The sequence below is a fragment of the Xenopus tropicalis genome, chromosome 1 (assembly GCF_000004195.4).
Source record: "Xenopus tropicalis strain Nigerian chromosome 1, UCB_Xtro_10.0, whole genome shotgun sequence".
NCBI lineage: Eukaryota > Metazoa > Chordata > Amphibia > Anura > Pipidae > Xenopus > Xenopus tropicalis.
The window spans coordinates 68582113-68603903 of NC_030677.2; the positions used below are offsets into that span (position 1 = coordinate 68582113).

Consider the following 21791-nt stretch of genomic DNA (forward strand, 5'->3'; position numbering starts at 1 on the left):
TACCATAAAAATCATGGCAGAATCTCTTTTGATTTTCTTTCTTTTTAAGTTAATGAGATATTAGCAGTTTTAAGCTGCAGGTGTTTTCACCTATATATTTTAACACTTGTCCTCCCTGTGTGTAATTGTGTATTTTGTAAGACTGTACAGCACTGCGTATCCTTGTAACGCTTCATAAATAAAGTTATACATACATACATTGTTTTCACAGCCCACTTCTGGTGGGGTAGGAGGTAATATAAAACAATAAATACATTTTTGGTAAAGATGTGTGCTCATAGCATTTGAACTAAAATAGAATTTGTTTGCCTGTTATAATATTTCACCATCCAGTAAATCCGAGTTTTATATATATCAGATCTCTGGATAAGAGTCACCATATCTGTATTTAAATAGCTCAGATCTAAACCATCAATACTCTTCTATCACTTAACTTTTATCGCTTTCACCATGTTCTGTCACCAAAGGAAAAGTAAGACTGTAATTAGTACAAATAATACTTTACCCTATCTTCAACTGGGTCATAGTCCAGGGCAAACACTCTACCGATCTGTGAGTCGAGTACACTTTCATAATTGGTTCCATCAAAGTTAATTCGTCTGATGTCATGAACATTTGCAAACATTAAATATGGGCGAGGACCTGTACTTGAAAAGTATTTCCAGAAGTTAGTATATAGAACCATTGCCAACTTTTATTTCAGGCTATTGATTTACTCTACTGTATTTTAAAACACTGGAACACTTATATGGGTTTCATGGTGTAGCAAAGTGCTTGGATGTTCAGCATACTGATGTATTCTGACAGCCCAGGTTGTATTAGAAGCAGGCTAAGGTGGGCAAGCAGTGCCTCTTCCATAACCTACTCAGCCAAAACATTCAAGATAACAACATGCAGGTCAGACTAATCATTAAATTCACATGTAATTTGAACATGGATGTGGATAGCCAAAGTGTAAAAGTCAGGTTTCTCAAGAAGTGTGTTCTGTCCATGACCACTTAGATGTTTCTATGTTGATCATCAGCTTCTGAATTTTAAGTTTTGGAAACTATTAAGTCCTGACTATATACAAGTAATAGGGCATGACAGAAAGTTGCCACACTGAGTATAAAGATGCAGAGCTAGATACATAGGGACCACTAAATGGCAGGGCATTTGCCAGGGTTTAAATGACTGTGAAGTTTCCTAAGCATAGCAGTAATAACAGAGCAGCTGAAGCCTTGACAGCAAATTATGTTTCTACATAGCATCCTTAGAACTTTGCTACATTGTTTTATTTCTGGCACAAGTAACAATAAATAATGCTCCAGCATTTTTAACTTTTACCAAATGTCTCACAGCATAATATGTGCATAGGAATATGGTAAATCTAAACTATTGCTGACCTGAGGCCAAACATTGTTTTCTGTCCAACTGTAGGTTGTACCCTGGAAAACAGTCACATTCCCAAGTCCCAGGTCCTGACATTATGCAAATATGGCTGCATCCACCATTATCTGGGGAGGTGCACCCTGTAAAAAAAGTTAGATTTAAACAAACTCAGTAATAAACAATAGTCCATCAGTATTACCACAGCATTGTCAGTTCTATTAGCTTTGTTGTTTTACTTTGGATTCATGTATTTTCTGAGGCAGCCCTTGATTCACTTGATTCGCTTGATTTGTCAGGATTACCCTGATATTCTGCAGTCACACTCTGTACTACTGCACAGAATGCAAAATGTTAGATGTTAATTACCTTAGGTTCTAGATATTTAATAGTCATATACCTGTGCATGACTTTCCATCTTCAGAGAGCACCGATCCTTCTGGACAGGTACACAAAGGCCCTTTGGTTGTTTGTACACAGCCATGGCTACATTCTATGTGCTCTGTCAGGCAAGGAGTTTTATCTGATTCAAACAAATAAAGCATGTTAGCTGTCTGTCTCAGAATGCTAGAATTGAGCTATAGGAAACAACAACATTAAATGCTTAAGGCTCTTCCAGGCAGCCATTGCATTCCTAATTTATTATACACTGTACGTGATGACACAGTACACTCATGCCTGTGATCAAGTGCCAAATGAAAAGGTGAAATGGTGTATTTTGCCTATCATTTCTCACTAGATGTAAGCTCCAGAGAAAGTGTCATCAAACAGAAAATGTTTTCTCTGTTCATATAATCTTGTGGTAGGGTTCAGAAAGCTGGAGTGTTTTGGAAAGAATGGGCAAGCTAAACACTCCATTCCACTGGTCCAGCTCACGTATTGTAGCAGACTTTCTACTGGTAGATTGTTCTGGGGAACCTGCATGTGCAAGAAAATCCCAGAGAGGCTGAGGATGTTGTCTGTCACTACTAGGATCAAAGGGAACAACTAGGAGACTGACTATGAGATTGTACATCTAAGCGTAAAGCCAGGAGACTGAGGAATTCCACAAAGAGTACAGGAGTGACCCAAACATTAGTGACTGCTTTTGCTGGTAGTGCACAAGAGGCCAGGTGTAGTTAGGAACTACCCGTGTTTCAGCAAACTTAAATGAGAAGGAAAGTCATTTTGGCATTTTACTGCCAATAGGTTTGCCACATTAGTACCATCTACAACAATATATTTATTGTGCAGAAAGCATTACCATACCTGAGAAAAGAACCCTAGATTCTTTCTTTATTTGCTTAAGACAGCAGCTACCATTTTAAGTAGCTTCCTGTTTGAAGTCTAGCTGTTATAGCTCAGATCATACATTCCTAAGTGAGGGGAGAGGGAGTTCTTAGCATTCTTATGGGAGGGGGGAGCAGGAGAGGGGAGAGAGGAAAGAACTGCGCAGACTCTGGCCATAGGAATTAAGGATTTTTCTGAAAGAGGAAGTCAGATACCGAAACAAGTTTACAAAAAAGGAGACAAGAAATCCTGTGTTTCTTTTGATAGAGCACTCAGTGAAGCATTTCTGTGAGTGCTTATGGCTGTATTTACATAGACCTTTCTGATAAAGCTTACTTAGTTTTTACCTTTCCTTCTCCTTTAAGTCTTAAATCTGAAGAAAATGTCTGCATTGGATCCCACAAGCTTACAGGCCGCAGTCAGTATTTATAGTTCTGTAGGAACTCCAACTAGGAGGTTAGAGGATTAGTCTCCTTTACAGACTTTGCAGCCTTATTGTAGGGACTGCAGTAGAGACAAGGGTGTCAGGTTATCTCCTATCCCTGAACCACGTCGGCTGTTTGGTCCAATAAGGTGGATATCCTAAGAGTAAAAGACTACTTTCCCTATACTCTCCACAGTTGTGCGATACTTTTCTACATTTATCATCTATTGAGTCTTGCTCTATCACCTCATTGGCTGTGAGTATTTTGTCTGAACCCTGAACATCATCATTTGTTTTGGACTAATAAACCAGTTATCATTTTGTTTGCAAGAGCTTCTGGTGTCCATATATTTATTTTATTTAAACTTTGTACTTATACTTGGCAGTGGGAGGTGTAGCTATCCAACACCCTCCATTAAATTACTTCCATCTTGCGAAGGCCCATCCTGTGAAATTTGTCTAATACAGGCAAAATAGGTTACCACTCTATGGTCGAGAGTTAGTTGTTGGTTTACCTTGTGTGCTAATCCAAATTACAGACATCACACATGACTGTATCATAGGACGGGATATATAGTTATATTTATATATGAGAACTCCTGCTCCTCTGAGTGCTACCTGAGTATACGCTAACCACACTACACTGTTTTAACAAATGTAAATGAGCCCTATAGTATGGTAGGGCTTGTTTATGGAAAATTTTCTAACCAACTTTACAGTGCGATTCTGATTAATTAATTGTCCTAATAATCCTTAATATTTAATGATCCAGTACTTACCATGGCATGTCTTATTGTCTGGAAGTAAAACATAGCCTTCTGGGCAGGTACAAAAGTAGGAACCTGGGATATTTTCACATCCAAGAGTACACCCATGATTCCATAGGGCACACTCATTTATATCTGTCAGATTAAATTGCAGATTTAATAAATCCTTATTTCCTCATTATTACATTCATTTATTTTGTATCCTCTAAAATTAGTAAATTACTAATAACTGTCTTAGACCAATGGCACACAGTGTTTTCTGCATAGTTTAGCATTTCTGCACGCACAAAAGGGATCAGACAAAAGCAGATCAGCCTCCGCTGGCAGAGAAAATGTTGTGTGTGCAGTTGGCCTTGCATAAACACATGTGAAAAGCTTTTATTTTATTCAAATCTAAGAACTTAAACATTTCATTATCCTAGCCCCCACAATTATTATTTGGCTCCAAAATTATTGGGCTCCAAGGCTGTGATATATGGCCCATGGAGCAAGTTAGTCGCCCACTATATATCTCTGCTATGACGGACAACTAACTGCTCCGAAAAGCCGGCAACAATAAGAGTCGCCGATGGAAAGGCCTACCAATTTCAATGGGAGCAGGCACGTCAAAATAGGTGCAGTCACGTCAAAAAACATTGTGCACATAGATAACGTTGCGCGACATTCGTGTTTTGCAAATTTTTAACCATTTTTCTCATTTTTCTGTACTTGATTTTTTGTGTGTGTCCCTTTAATTTTCCACATTCTCTTACCTTCACAATATCGCCCATTTGAACTGAGGACAAAACCATTCATACAATGGCACTTCTGGTTCTCTGCATCTATTTCACATGTTTTTGTACAGTGTTTATTGGAAATGGAACACGACTTTGCTCCTGTAAGACGTTAATAAAGAAGAATCACTACTATGAATCACTTATAAGAATGGCTAGTGAAGTGAAGCGAGCTACAGAATAAAGTTTATGTAGAGAAAAGTAAAGAGACTGTACTGCAAACGCAGAGGAAATAAAAACATGTTATCGCCTTATAAAGGAAAGTAAAAACCAGAAGGCTAGAAAACCACCCATGCACCTTTATAGAACCACTCAATTTCAAGATTTTGCATATGAAAGTTCATACAGCCACTTTAAATGAATGGGTACTGTCTATAAAAGGACTACTAAAATGTGGGTGACATTGGCCATAAGACTAATTGGCTAATTAAGAGGCAGCTGAGAGAGGAGCTGCCTGGAGGGCAGTGAGCACCTGGGGGCCGCTCAGTGTGAAGGAGTCACTGAGAGTGAGGGGTCACTGGGAAGGTGTCCACTTTCAGAGAAGGGCACAGAGCAGGAAGGCTGCCTGCCTTCAGCAGGGCTTAAGGTGAAGCCCAAATGATCTCAAGTGTGAGAGTCACCGTGGATGTGTGAAAGTCACTGGGAATAGTGAAAAAACCTGAAAATGTTCCAGAGTGTGGAAGTTACCGTGGAAGGTGAGAGTCCCAGAAAGGGGACAAGTTTTGAACAAGTTTGCTAAACTGTTTATTGATGAACTGTGTTCCTCCAGATCCTCTGCTTACCTGCCTACCATAGCTAATTTCAGGCAGGCAGTCAGCATATCAACATCGGTGAAAAAATCTACATATTGCAAGATTAACATTTCTTGAAAAAACACTAAATCATTGCATTTCTACAAATTTATAAAAACACAAAAGGCTTAGTAATGCAGTGCTATGCTATGTTCACACATACTATGTTATAAGTCACACTTTTATATTTATTAAAGAAGTTATTCACCTTTAAATGAACTTTAAGAATGATGTAGAAATTGCTATTCTGAGACAATTTGTAATTGCAATGGTTTTTAAATTATTTTGCTTCTTGTTCAACTCTCCAGTTTGGTATTTCAGCACCTATCTGGTTGCTCGGGTCTAAATGAAACTATACAAAATAAAGACCGATTAAAAAGTTGCTAAGAATTGTTCATTCTATAACTGAGTAATAGAAAGCTAATACGTTTTCATTGTAGATCTCAATATATTTTTCCATATACTTCCAATCTCTTGAATTTTAGGTAGCTACCCGTATTGTGCAACCATATTATTCTCCCTAGGAGAACCATAGAAATTAAAACCATTGCCTTAAATGTTAAAGGTGACAAAGTCCTCGGCAGTGCCTGGCCTAAGCGAGCGCATGATGAGCGCACACAGGGCAGCGGCGCCTGGCGCCCCCCCAACCCAGGCAGGTGCCTCCTCTTCCTACTCCTAGTTCCAGCCCTGGTCCTCGATAGTATTATAACAAAAATAATTAATAAATGAAGACAACAGAACACTTTTTTGTAGGAATGAAATGGGAATTTAACTTACCTTGGTTGGAAGAGGAATTTGGAATACTATAGGACCTCACTGGATATACTACTTTTATATTTCTAATCTCCATGATTGATGGCTTCAAGTTGACTGAAACAATATCTTTCCCTGTGAATTTATTAATTACTTTTATGGAACCAGATTTCCTCTCTGAATAATAGATATGATTATAGAGAAGAGAAACTCCCAAAACATGATATTTCGTTGAACTGAAAAAAAACAAAAAAACATTAATATCAAACTGTGTAGCTCACTGAAAATTCCATGCACACAAGAGACCTTGTACACCATAGGGCAGAGGTTGTCCAACTTTTCTGGTTTAGGCCCCCCCTTGAAGTATAGCCACTGGTTAGGTCCAACCTTATTTCTTTGTTTATCTAGGAGATCAAATGGCAATTCTCCCAAAATTTCAACTAGTCTTCAGGCTGATCACTCCATGCCACTACAAGCTCCACCAGTGGGGCCAGCCCCACAGAGTAGGAACCACCCTAGAGCCTAGAGGTACAAAAAGACTTTAAAAAATGTATTGTGGAGTACATGAAATAAAACCCTCTTCTGGAAAATCTAGAACACTGGATTTTGGCTTGCAATGCAAACAGAACAGTAGCAAGAGTCTAAATTTGCACTCAAGTGGCTGGCTACATAGGGGTCTTTTTGTTATTTTGGTGCAATGTTTTGGCAACTTTTCTATTGGGAATGAAGCATAACAGAGTCACTATTTGGTCCCAGCCTTGATATGGGGTTTATGTATTCAAAATACACATGAAGAACTGATTTGTAAATGGACGAGTTTGCAAATACATATATATTCCACTCTGTTCTTGTTGTCAGAACATGTACTACTCTAGCATAAATACATTTTCATAATGATTTATACAGTATAAGAAGAGAATACAGCTCACAAAAACAGAAAAATGTCTGCTTTTCCATGAATAAATATTGCTTGTTTGCTGCACTGGAAGGATGCAGTTTGTACTTCGTAATACTTATGTGGAAACATTTATCAGCTTTCCACCTTATTTTGTCATGGGGCATTTGCACTGAACATGGGACTTCTCCATACCCTGCCAGTAAGCCTGCTGGTCTATTAACCATCCTTGTGCCAGTGACTACCCTCCGCATCACCTTATTAAGCCTGTCTGTGCTTCACTAAAATGTTACTGTTTTCCAAGCATCTGCCTTGTCTGTTTCCCAGTCAGCATCCTCATTAGTTCCTACTCCAAACACTAGAGGGGATATTAGGCAGATAGGGGGTGTTCTTTTTATCCCTTAAAAATGATCAACGCACCAGAGGTCACCCCTTTAGATTAGAGGAACGGAGCTTCCATTTGAAGCAGTGTAGGTGGTTTTTCATGGTGAGGGCAGTGAGGTTGGGGAATGCCCTTTCCTAGTGATGTGGTCATGGCAGATTCTGTTAATGCCTTTAAGAGGGGGCTGGATGAGTTTTTGAACAAGCAGAATATCCAAGGCTATTGTGATACTAATATCTACAGTTAGTATTAGTAGTTGTATATATAGTTTATGTATGTGAGTGTATAGATAGGTCAGTATAGGTAGTGTGCTGGGTTTACTTGGAAGGGTTGAACTTGATGGACTCTGGTCTTTTTTCAACCCTACATAACTAAGATTAGTGGCCCTTGAGAGCCTATTGTAACTCCTTGGTGGTTGTGTCAGTAAACTTTGGCCACAGGTCATGAGACGTGAATTCTATTATCTTTTTTTTACATTGTTGCTACTTGGCATAAGATAAAAATATTAACCACAAGTCTCAGTATTGCTCTGTGTATTTTGGGATTTGGATTATACCTGATGTCTATCCCTGTACTATGTTGATCATTCACTCTAACAGGGGAGGGTTACATAAACTATTTAAAGAAGTAATTCTGAATTCCTTGTGCAAAATTCAAAATATAAAAAAAGCATGTGAAAACTTACAGTCTCAAATTCTTGACAATCATTACAGAGTCACCATTATATGAACAAGAGCCAATAACAGAATCCTCTCTGTCAATTTTAGACAAGATCCAAAAAATCTTCTTGTCATCTGTGTCCAGTGTTAGGCCTTTTAGTGCCCCACTCAGTTCAATAATAGATGTTACATTACTTCCATCCAGAGTTGCTTTTTGAATAATAGTCCATGATTTGTTAGAAGACCAAAAGAGAAGCCTAAAAATCAGAGAACATAGTAGATTAAATGCCTGATGGTGAGCTCTGGAAAAATGCCCCTTTTCCCAGTTATTGAAACAGCCATGCATGAACAAACACACAATAGGGATCAAGTATACGCAATACTGGGATGCTATTTCCCACAGAATTCTCTTTAAACAAGCATTCACATAATAAGCCCCTTGTCCTGGCTCTGCATTAGATATGGCTTCAAAGTAATGGTGACAGGAAACATTTCCAACAAAGTTGGTGCTTTTATAAATAGGTATGGCTGGGAGAATAAATAAATTCTGCAAGCACCTATGATATTTTGAACTTCACTCAAATGAATGAGGCAGGTTATATAGTTCCATATACCTAAGTATATATACATAAGTGCATATATATATAATTTATATATATATTTATAAATATGTATATGTCATAGACTGACCTTTTTTTGTTCTCCTAAAAATGATTCCATTTACTTTAGCTACTTATCTCACAGTAGCCAGTGTTCAGCATTTCTGTACCACATTATGGTGGTATTTTATCAATGCTCTAAGTTAAATTTTTTCCAAGATTCAATTTTTTTTTTCCACTAAAACACCCAATATTCAAATTATGGTTCAAAAACTCGAATGTTCAATATTTAAGTGCAAAAATTACAAAAACTCAAATGCAAATCTCAAAGCTAGGCAAAATTCAAGCCATTTCTTCAATTCAATATGTTTGAGGTATTCGAGTTTGTTTGAACTTGTAAACTCACAAATTTGAGGTATCCTAGTTTTTTTCCACAATGTTATTTTTAAATTTGGATTTTTTAATAAATAAGCAAACATTTGAGTTTTTTTAAATTGTGAGTTTATTTGAAGTAGAAAAATACTCTATAATTTACAAATTTGAAAACTGATAAGCCCATTAAAGTAGCTTTGTGATAGATATGGTAAATGTAAGAAAAAAAGCAGTATTAAAGGTACCCTTCCAAAGGATCGATAGCAACGAACTTGGGATTAAATAAACCTCTCAGAAGTACTCGAGATCTTTTTTCATTTCTGCTTGTCAGTTCAATTGTTCCTTTCTGTTGGTTAGCCCAGAAAATGACATTGTGTTTCCAGTCAATTGCAAATCCAATAGACCCTTTTCCTACAGCACGTAGCCTCTAGAATGCAAAATAGAAGTGTTTAAGGAGGGCAAAAATCATGACAAGAATCGTGCACAATAGCAAAGTCTCTGCAGCGTCAATGTCAGTAATAATTATGTTCACATAACTGAGTACTAGTGGATTTTTGTTCCTAATATGATACTCAACTCCTGTAGAGCTGGGTTTCTTTACCAGAGATCATTCATCAGAAGTATGGGGGGACTCATACCTGCAAATGAAACCCAGAGTTTGAGGAACACTGTTTCAAATAGAAGCTATGATTTTTGGTGCCTCAGAAACTCAGTGAAAAATGTTCAATTTGTGCCCAAAGTTTAAACTAAGCTGAATACTTGTCCAAACACATTCAAATCATTTAACAAATGCGCATACAACTTACATAACACAAAATATAAGATAAAATGTTGTTTTAGAAATATTATGAAAAAGCACATTGTAAATTACAACTTTACTAGATTGTAAGAAGAACATCTTTTTAACTTGAGCTAAATGAATAGGGCATGTGACAAACTTGTTTTTTGCCTATTGCCTTAATTAAGAAATATCTATGATTTCTGGCACTAAGCAAGAATATGAAGCCAGTTTTACTTTAGCACTTCCTGTCACACACAATTTTAGAGGAACTCATAAAACTAATTATACATATTGTTATATTATTATGCTTACTGTCCCTTTAAAACCCTCAGAAAACAGGCAAGAGAAAGGGAATATTTTTCAGTATTAACTTTTAATATTAGTATAACTCATTCTTTGCTCTTTGGGTATTTAATCTTAGATTTTATATCAGCACACCACAGGATCCAGGTTACCTCATGCTTCGAGCCATTCAGGTACATTCTTTGAAGAAAACCTCTGTTTTGATCAAGCCAGTAAAGTCTGTTCTCTTGTTGGATAAAGTCTATTTGTAGTGTGGATCCTGCAGAGGGCACTACTTTCCTGAGATTGGTCCCATCACTGTTAATGGTAAAAATGTCATTGCCGTGGCTAAAAATCAGGAATGGTACATGAGCTGAAAAACAGAATATATGCATATGAGATACATGTGGGCACAAAGAGAGTGTATTTATTGAATAGGAAAGTCACTTGCAGAGTTTAATGCAATAGTCACAGTTTATAACAACAGAAAACAAATACTGTTCTGGGCCCCTGTTTGCTGTGGGTTACTAGACATTGGTCTATACACTACAATGTCTATACAATATATATATATATATATATAAATGTAGATAGCCAGGAAGCTGCACACCACAAACTGCAGATGATACCTGGGTGCCAGTACAAAAATAAATATATATACGCAAGGGTTGACGGCACACACAGGAATTTTCATGCAGGAGTCAGAAGTAATAGGAAAAACAAAGCGAGGATTTATTTAGTCCGACGTTTCAGTTCCTACTGGAATTTTCATCAGGGACACACATTTATTTAGTCCGACGTTCAGTAGGAACTGAAACGTCGGACTAAATAAATCCTCACTTTGTTTATCCTATTACTTCTGACTCCTGCGTGAAAATTCCTGCGTGTGCCGTCAACTCTTGCGTATATGTATATATCTTGGCACACTTCTGCAGAATAGGATCACACTCACTTCATTTTCTCTGGGATGTGCCTGTGTTTGAAATCTAGTAGACCCTAAATACCTCTTTGCACATGTAGCCCACTTTATAAATAGTTGTGGCACTACCTGCTGATATGTCACTATACTTGGCGCTTTTCAGTGATCCTGAGCCCCGCTTACTTTGGGGAACAGCTATTTCTTTCTACTTGGCGTGCCTACACCCAGGATAGGGATAGAATGAACTATAACTCCCCTCCTGAGAACTTAATATATTGCTCCTCGGTGGGGACTCCCAGCACTCCTAGTACCTTGCCCCCTCACTGGGGTATATCCTTACCAGGTAGTGTAGATCCTCCAGGAGTAATACACACACACTCTGAAGTATGCTGAACCAAGTGTTGTGTTTATTTGAAGAGTGGCAGACAGCTTTTGCATACAGGAGATATATCAGGAAACCTTCTATTCCCTTAGGAGTCCCTCTCTCCTGGGATACCGGCAACACTCCAGCCAAATGACCCTCCCTTTGGGGTTCCCTCCGGTACTCACGCCGGAATACCCTCTCTAGGGCTATCCCCGGTACTCCCGACGAGCAGACACCCCCTGGAGACCTCACTCTGGAAATGTCACCCGGCTATCCCCCGGATTAGGCAAACTCCTATTCCTATCTCTTTAGTCCCTGACTCCAGCTATTAGTGCTGGGAGATCTTAATCTCGGTATGTCTCCTGGTGGGGCCAAGCTGCCCAGCTAAATACCCTGTCTGCCACTCCTAGAGCGGCCTATAATAGTTAGCTCCCTAACTATGCCCTGGCCTGTCACTAGCCTCTAGCCAGAGGGGTCCCAGGCAGGAAGACCTGGCTGCACATGGCTGCACAGCCTTTTATACTAACTGTACCACCCTGTGGCCATAACCTTGAACTACAGGGAAGCTAATTCCCTATTAACTATTTAGGTGCCAACCCACCCATGGTGTTGCACTATTAAAGTATCACCCACCCTTGGGGTCTATCCTGGGGGTAACCAACCTAGGGGCCCAATTTTGGAGATCCCTACACACACATTAAGGAAGTCCCTCTAGGAAAATAAATCACACACAAATTGTAGCAACAAAGATAAGCTTTATGAAAAAAGGAATAATGCATAAAACAACATTTAGTATAAATAGAATTTCTGCCCTTGGGGTACCTGTGCAGACTATCAACCCCTGGCACAGTCTCACAAGCTGCCACACTCCACTCCAGACAGATTCAGAAATTGCTTAGTTCAGGCCCTGGCAATATGTCCCTTTCCTAAAGGCTCTTTAACCTCAGGTATCACTACCTGCCCCAAAGTACATCTCCCTTTTGATAAAGCAGTTGCTCCACATAGCAGCTGAATATAATGCAGAGCAATCTTTCTTTCTAGGGCTGTGGGACGGGAACGCATGGTAAGCATACTTTACTAGGATTGGGGCAGGACAAGGGCTTAGGTGGGCAGGCCAGGGGCCAAATCTGAGAATATTATGAATTTACAAGCAACTACATTGCCGGTAAATTTGTAATACTGACCCCAACCTTGAGGGGTGTTTTGCCAGCTATGCTGGTAAAATACCAGCCCTACTTCACCCGAGTCAAATTCTTCTGGCTGCAGGCTCAACATCAGGTTTTTAAAGCATCGGGTGGATTTTTGGCCTGCAGACTGAGAATCCACCCATTGTGGCACCAGAGCACCAGCAGCACAATACTTGCAATACAATACACTTACAATGCAGCAAGTGTGCAGACCCAAAAGAGGACGAGCAAATGGAACCTTCTCTTTTTATAGAATAGAACAGTGACATCTACTGGTCAGTTCTTGTACTGTGTGTCCACTTACAAAAAGTTTTAGTCTCAGAAAAGTTACACATACTGTATTTTGCAGGGAACCTAACCACAAAAGTTATTTTTTCAGGGTGGATAGACAAATGCTAAAGATCATAATTTCTTTTCCCAACCCTTTAAACAGCTTCTCACACACAGCAGAAACAGGAAAGGAGGATGGGAGGCAGGGCCGGAACTAGAGGTAGGCACCTGCCTAGGGCGCAACAGTGAAGGGGCACTAGACAAGTACCTCTGTTGCCACCCCTAGTCCGGGACCTCTTACCCTGACAATTTATTTTCCGGCGATCCCTGCACAGCATCTGCACGCCTTGCAAGCAGAGCTCCCTCCACTTCCGGCATCCCCGCGCTTGTGTGCACGTGGGGGGGCTGGGGGAAGCAGTGGGGGTGAGGTGGCCAGCTGGGCCGCCTAGGGCGCCCGGCCGACTTGGCCTGCCTCTGATGGAAGGAACTTACATCATACATAAGGAAGGGGAAAAGGAGAGTATACCGCCAAAGAAGTAAACACCTTGTAATATCAACTTAGATGGCAAAAATTAACAATATGTATGTGTGTAAAAAGATTAGCAAATAAGCAATTATATACATTTTGAAACAAAAATGCTAATATGGGGACAGAGTGCTGGGAAGGTTTTACCAACGGTGTGCTGCCACACTATTAACTTCTAGCAGCACACTGTTGGTAAAACCTTCCCAGCACTCTGTCCCCATATTAGCATTCTTGTTTACTAGAACAACCTCCACAAAAACACAGCCTGTGCAGCCTTGCTACCCCTTTCCACATTGCAGAGTTCCCCCTATGTTATGTATGTGCAAAAGCTGTGTTATGTTTTATAAAGGACACTGGGAAGCTTGTCTCTGTGTGTAAGAAATAAAGATGGTGAACTGTTAACAACATGCCTGCATTACTGTCCAGCATTACTGATATAACAATGGCGACAAGGACATCTGAACCCTCTGTGCAACCCTATGAAAAGTTTCTGCAGCACCCTGGGGAGCCTGCAGTGCCCTGGGATCTCTGGTATGAACAGTTTCTATCTACTTACTGGCATCTGGCCTGGATGGGACCTCCCCTGAGAGGAAAGGGGCCCTGTTACTTAACTCCCTGGGCTCTGAAGCATTTTGCATTTTCACAACTCTGGGAGCAGATGCCTCATACACTGCTACAGTACAGGCCCTGGAGAATTATTTTCAACCTGCCCCAAATGCTTTAGTAGCCAGAGTGCATTTTCGCAAGTGCTGTCAGGCTGAAGGGGAACCTATACGTCACTATGTTGCTGATCTGCGACAGCTAGCAGTCCCCTGCAAATTTGGGCCCTTGCAAGATGAAATGATTAGAGACCAACTTATTGGAAATACAACAAACCTTTAACTCAGAGAGAGGTTGCTTATGGAGCCAGATACACTTACTTTACAAAAAGCTGTGGAATTGGGGTGCAAAATGGAAATGGTTTTGCCAAAAATATGCTGCCCCCTGCAGGAGGGAGTGAGATCCCCATTTATGTACACAAACTGACTGACAGTAACTCTAATGCTCACTTCAATTGTGGAGGCAGCTGCCATAAAGGTGGCATGACACTGTGCCCGGCACAAGGGAAACGCTGCAGGCGCTGTAATAAAATGGACCACTTTGCTAAATTCTGCCGCTCCATGACGGACACATCAGTTCATAATTTAGTGCAAGATGACTGTGTACCTGATGAAAGTCAGATTCATGCTGTGGGTAAGGATAATGCAAATTTCAAACTCTGCCACTTTGTTATTGCTAATGTCACAATACCACTACTTTTGGACACCGGGGCAAAGGTCTCCATTATAAACGCTGCTACTTACAAAGCACATTTTTGGCATTACCCACTCCAATATACACTAACTTGCTACAGGCTACAGTAATACCCACATTTCAGATAACCTTACCTGTTACACACCAAAACAAGCATTTGAGAAGCTTTACATTTTATGTCACTGAGAAAGGAGCAAACCTACTGGGGCTGGACTTGTTTCATGCACTGGGATTTAAAGTTCTTGACCAGACAAATACTGAAATACACATAGTAGACACTGTCTGGAAGGAAAAATATCCTCAGGTCTTTAATGGACTGGGTCGGATATGCAAATTTTATCACAATCCAATGGTGAACACTCAAGTATCTCCAATGATGCAGTCCTTGCGCTGCAGTAGAAGCAGAACTCAATAAGCTGTTGCAGGAGGATATTATAGAACCAACTGACTCCCATGGGTCTCAAACCTAGTAATTGCAAAAAAGAATGGGCAGATTCGGCTATGTGTGGACTAACGTCAGGTAAACAAAGCAATAAAACCCGGCTGTTACCCTCTGCCCACTACAGAAGATTAAATTTCCCAATGCCATTGGTCAAAAATTTTCACAAAGCTGGACCTCCGTCAAGGCTATTTACAAATACCCATGTCTTTGCAGGCTGGAAACCTGACCGCTCTCATTACACATCAAGGACTTTACTGGTTCAAATGCATGCCATTCGGCTGTGTTCTGCCCCAAGCTGTTTCCATAAAGTTATGGTCTCTGTTTTTGCAGAAATCTCTGGGGTAACAATTTATCTGAAGTTGACTTTGTGGGTCATAGATTATCATCACTGGGAATTCAACCCTTACAATCCAACGTTGAGGCCATACATCAATTGCCTGAACCAAAAGACAGAGCAGAACTTGCTTCTTTTTTGGGATTTACAAATTATTATTTACGTTTCGTAGCTGACTATGCAGAAATCACAACAGTATTACGTGCCTTATTAAAAATAAAGATGTACAGTGGATGTAGACACCAGCTTGTTCCCAAGCAGTCTGTAAACTGAGGCAGTGTATTGCTTCAGCACCAACCCTTGCACATTTTTTACCAAATGCACCGACATTTGTCTCTTGTGATGCTTCAGCCATTGCCATAAATGCAGTCTTACCACAGATTCAACATGGAGTGGAGCACCCTGTTGCTTTTGCTTCTCAAGCTCTCTCTCCAGCTGAGCAGAAATATGCTGTGGGAGAGCGGGAGGCATTGGCTTGTATGTGGGCTTGTGAAAGGTGGCATCATTTCCTTTATGGCAGGAGGTTTACAGATCACCAAGCCCTAACTTACTTGCTGTCAACATCAGGATCAGACCATCGTCCCCTGCGTATTCACAGATGGTCAGACAGGCTATATCAATACAACTTCAGTCCTCTACATACCCGTCCCATGTGGTCCTCAAGCCTGAGGAGACAAAGACTTCACAGGAGGAAGAAGACAGTCTGGTGATATCCAATTCATTAGTCTTTACAGTTACATCACTAGCCTTAGTGACCTCATCTCAAAATGATCCAGTAATTTAAGAAATACTAACATTCTTACACGGAGAATGGCCATATGTTTTACCAGGACACATTCAGTCATACTATCAAGTGAGAACAGAGTTGTCACCTTGGAAAGATGTTTGTTTAGTACACGGGTACAGGGCAGTTATTCCAACTGCACTGAGGCAAGCAGTCCTCAGGATGGCCCATGAAGGGCATTTAGGTTTGGTGAGAACAACACAGCATAGACAACCAATTGAAACCTTGATTCGGAACTGTGAACCTTGCTTACTCACTAGGAAAAATCTAAAGAAAACCGCTGCTCCACTACAAGTTAGGCCTTTTCCACAAGTGCCATGGGATACAATTCAGCTGGATATATGTGGAGAAATCTCTGTTGCACCAAAACACCAGAGGTACTTGTTGGTCGCATAAGATTTGTACTCTAAATGGCCAGAGGTAGCTACAGCAGGAATCATTACCTCTAAAGTCATCATCACAGCCTTAGAAGGATGGTTTTCATGGTGGGGACTTCCACTAGAAATTATTACAGACAATGGGCCACAATTTGTGTCAAAAGAATTTGAAGATTTCCTTCAACTGAAGGGCATAGGGCACACTTTAACACCTCAATACCATCCACAGGCTAATGGAGGTGTGTAACTTTAAAGAATGGCCTTAAGGTACATTTGCATGAAGGCCTTTTGTTTAGCAAAGCTTTAACTACAGTTCTACAGCACTAATGGTCTGCACCCCATAGTGCAACTGGGGAATCGCCAGCAAAACTGATGATAGGCCGCAATCTACGGATGCCCCTAACATGTTTACGGTCACAGATGGAAGTCAATGAATCCCTCAAGAAAAGAAAGCCCTCAATCAGATCAAAATGTGATCCTATTTTATCTGATCCCATTCAGATTCCCAGTCAGTTGGGACCAGTAACCTACAGACTGCAGGATGTATCTACTTGGCACGTGAGTAGTTTAGTTCCCATTCCTGAGCCCTTACAGGTGCGGGATACTACCTCTAACTGGCATTTCTTGGATGATCCACCCAATCGGGTTGCACAGCCACAAAAACCGGACAACCCTTCAGGCAGTAGTGAACTCCGCCAGTGAAATCCGCCGAAGTTCAACTTGCCCAAATAATTTGCCTAAGCATCTGGCTGACTATGTGCTTTATAATGTTTCCAGGTTTTGAAACATAGTAGAAGGGGGGAGAAATGTTATGTATGTGCATAAGCTGTGTAATGTTTTATAAAGTTGTATGCTTTTGAAGGATGTTAGAATGTTGCAGCCTTTGTAAAATAGTGGGAGGAGACTAGGAAGCTAGTCTCTGTGTGTAAGAAATAGAGATGGTGAACTGTTAACAACATACCTGCATTACTGTCCAGCATCACTGATATAGCACCCTAGGATTCACGGGTACCACCTAAAGGAGGTGCCTTATACCCAAATTCACTTCTTGTCATGTTTTTGGCAAGACTGCACAACTTATCTCCTGCACAACATATCTCCTACTCCTTGACAGTTCCACAGGTTTCAGGGTATAACTTGGGGCTACTGACTATTCTACTAACGAAATGTAGAATACAGCTCCAACAGGAAAATATACAGTACAGTATCTTAAAAAGCCTTTATTAAATATCACATGGCTTTAGATCTCTGACAATGCAACAAGCTACTCACTGTTTTCCTTACATGGGGACAATTCCCCCACTAGCCTACTTGATGAGGGGGACAGCATCCCATGTCAACTAGCAAGGCTACCTCTGACTTCTGATGTAGCTATTACCATGTGATAGTCCTATTCATGCCAGTCTCCAATGAAACTTCTTGAAAATATTTGTAATAAATTGTCATTTTATGTCTTCTGTAATAGTGTTTCATTTAAAAAGAGTGTTTTTGCAAAAGTGAAGCAATACAATATTTGAATGTATTGGTAGTTTAAGCCTTTCAGATTTGGCACCATGTCAAAAGTAAGCATCGTAACACCAAAACTAATTTTTTCATCCTGCATCAGCAAGGTCTTACCCAAGCAGAAATTCTGCGTCAAACATGTTTTCGGATGTGTTGTCAACAATCAAGAAGGCAAGGTTAAGGAACAGAAACACAGTGATCTGCCTTGGAAACTTAGTGCAACAGAAAAGAAATACACTAAGCTTACTTCCCCTTGAAATCTGAAGATGTCCAGCTCTGCTGTTAGCTCAGAATTTGTAGAAACCACTTGGACCTTGGTGCTTCAGCTACAGTCCAGAGAACTCTTTTGGTTATGACCAAAAACCATCCCTCCAAGGATAAAACAACTTAATTATGCATTCAAACATAAGGACTGGGTTGCAGAAAGATGAAGTCAGGTGCTCTGGACTGATGAGCAAAAATTTTAAACAAAGGGCAGGTTCTCAGTCAAAGGGTTTGAGAACAATACAAACTAGATGTATGCCAGCCAGCAACAAAGAACCACAATAATGATTTCCTGCAGGTTTGGTGTTGCATTTCCACAAATGGATCTTGTAATTTGGTCAAAACTGATGGCACACTTACTGCTGGAGGATCATATGCAGATTCTTTCTATGATACAAATTCATTCTGCATGAAAGTGTTGCAGTGTTACAGTGTTGATCATTGCCTTTTGCTCCATATTCAATAGGATCTCCTCCTATCTTTCTAACTGATCCTTCAGTGTCTATGATACAGCCTCTACCTCCTCTCACTCTTTCAGTTGGGGTACCTCAAGGCTCTGTTCTTGGACCCCTCCTATTTTTGATCTATACCATCTTATATCTTTTACAGCTAATCAAATTATTTGGGTTTCAGCATTCATTCATATGCAGATGATACTCAAATCTACTTCTCTTCTTCAGACCTGCCCTCCCTTTAAGCTTGTGTCACTGACTGTCTAACAACAATTTCTACATTCATGCCCTCTTGTTACCTAAAAATCAACATAGACAAAACTGGACTGGTTATCTTCCAACCGTTCCTGCCTGACACCACTGTCAGTGTTGAAAATAACAGTATAAACCCAGTACCACAAAACCACTGTCTAAGACTCACATTAGACTTTGTCCTCTCGTTCATTTCCCACATTCAAACGCTCACTAAATCATGTCATTTTCAACCTAGGAGTGTCTCTGGCATTCCACCCTTCTTTACACAAGAGACAAAATTCTCATCTATGGCTTTGCTGTATCTTGTTTAGAATACTGTAACTCTCTGCTCTGTGGACTCCCCCTGTTTAAACTGACCCCACTCCAATCCATCATGAACACTGCTGCCAGACTCATAAACCTTTCCTTCTGCTCCAAAAGTGCTGCCCTTCTCTTCCAGTTCCTGACATATACAAGATTCAAATCAAGATTCTTGTACCTACAAAGTACTCACCAGTGTCACACCACAATAACTTAAGCCCTTAGCAGCTTGACCCCCACCATACCCCCAATTCTCTGCTCACATACTAACTAACTACTGGTATTCATCTCTTTTCCTGCACTTACCATCACTTCACTAACCAGCAGGAACTCTACAACTATACTGGTTACCCTCACCTTACATCTCACTTACATTCCTTCTGAATGTAAGCTCTTGTGAGCAGGGCCCTTCCTCTACTGTCTCCTAACAATATCCAATTGTAACTGTGAATCAATTTTGGTGAAATGTTTATCTATATATATTAAGCGTTGGGTTTCATATTTGTATCCCTTTACTCTATAAAGCGCTGCATAAAGCTCTGTCAGTGTGGCAATAAATGAAAATGATAAGGATAATAAATAAGAATCTGAAGAAGCTGCATTGTTTGCTTAAGAACAACATACCTTTGCTATGGCTCCAAGTATTGCCTAATTTCTTTACTCCACTGTAGTGCTTGTGTGAGAATATTCTAAAAATGTAGACAGCACACGTATGGCATGCATATGCTGTTCTAACTTTTCTGCTATTAGTTTTAATTACTAACTGCCCAATGGCATATAATTATATTGTAGAAACAATTAGTTTTTGCCTTTATTAACTGTATTGCACTAATCTATATAATAATTTCTCGCATACACATACATATTATTACAAAAGTAGCACTCTCCTGTCAGTTTTAAGATTCCCTATAAAACAGAACTAATTGAGGCTAATTCCAGTGATGAGTGAATCTGTCCCGTTTCCCCGTAAAATTTGACATCAACCGCTTGCCGAGAATACGCTACATACACTTAAAAATCCTCCTACCTATGCCTGTATCCGAATGCATTGAACCAGAGTTCGTTTTCTTGGCAGATTTCGGCTACATGTTCCTGCACCCAAGCATATTCAGTGCATACATTGCATTCAGGTACAGGCACAGGTAGGGGTGATTTTTAAGCATATGTAGCTAATTGTAGGCAAGTGGTTTTCACTACATACACTACGTGTGCTATTTGGGAGGCTCATCTATCAGGGATTCTACAGCTGTCAGCATTAGAAAAAAATTCCATGGACACAACAGAGTCAGACACATCTGAAGTATCGGAAGAAACCATACAGTGACATTCTGTATCTTTAATGCTCTGATCCCCCTGCAAAAAGTTTTGCTTGGGGCCCAGTGCACACCAATTTAGCTTTTTCTTTCCCCAGTTTGAGTTTTGGCAGCAATCTGGTTTAGTTTATCTAAGCAGCCAGCATTAAAAATAACTATAAAATAGTTGCAATAGTGTTTTGGCTGCTGGGGTCAAGGAACAAAGTTTACCAAGGTGTGCTACCAGATGATTGGTTTATATGGGTTATTAGAATTCTAGCACACTGTGTACCATTTATTACATAACCCCCTAAAGGTTAAAGGGATTCTGTCATGATTTTTATGGTGCACTTTTTATTTCTAAATTACACTGTTTACAAATAATTCACTCTATCATTTAAAATTTTATTCTTGAACCAACAAATGTATTTTTAGTTGTAATATTGGTGTGTAGGCAGCCATCTCAGTGCATTGTGTCTGAGTCTGAGCTTTCAGAAGGAGCCAGCGCTACACATTAGAACTGCTTTCAGGTAACCTATTGTTTCTCCTACTCCCATGTAACTAGAGGAGCCCCGAGCCTGACTTGGATTTCTTACTATTAAGTGCTATTCTGATATCTACTGGGAGCTGCTATCTTGCTACCTTTCCATGTTCAGCTGATTGGCTGCTGGGGGGAAAGGCATGGGGGTGATATCACTCCAACTTGCAGCACATCAGTAAAGAGTGACTGAAGTTTATCAGAGAAGTCACATGACATGTAGCACCCTGGGAAATGAAGAATAAAGCTAGGCCCATGTGAAATTCCAAAATTAAAAATAAAAAAATCTGTTTGTATCTTTGAAAAATGGATTACAATAATTAAATAAAAACTGGGCCGGTGAGAAAACGGGAAAAAAACGCTGGCACAGCCTGATCCCAGCTGCCCTCCCTCCCCGCTACCTCTACTTATGCACACTTGGGGGATGGACGGGACCCCTAGGGGGCATTAGCGGGCTGTGAGGGTCCCTGCAGGGGGGGTGTGGGGCCCCTGGAGTGGCAGAACTGGTAGGCCCCAACACCCCCAATCCAACCATGGGAACAGGGAAGTTCCTGAGAGCTGGCTAGAACTCCTCCC

The 21791-nt window shown here is 40.3% G+C and overlaps 1 protein-coding gene across 1 annotated transcript in view; it reads right to left on the bottom strand.

Moving 5' to 3' along the window:
• egf (epidermal growth factor) overlaps positions 1–21791 on the bottom strand; it is a 66647-nt gene that overhangs the window by 37542 nt on the left and 7314 nt on the right. Inside the window, 9 exon segments of the mRNA NM_001113007.1 lie at positions 506–642; positions 1386–1511; positions 1769–1891; positions 3841–3963; positions 4581–4703; positions 6170–6381; positions 8108–8338; positions 9298–9479; positions 10289–10488. Coding sequence (NP_001106478.1) covers positions 506–642; positions 1386–1511; positions 1769–1891; positions 3841–3963; positions 4581–4703; positions 6170–6381; positions 8108–8338; positions 9298–9479; positions 10289–10488 — 1457 coding nt within the window.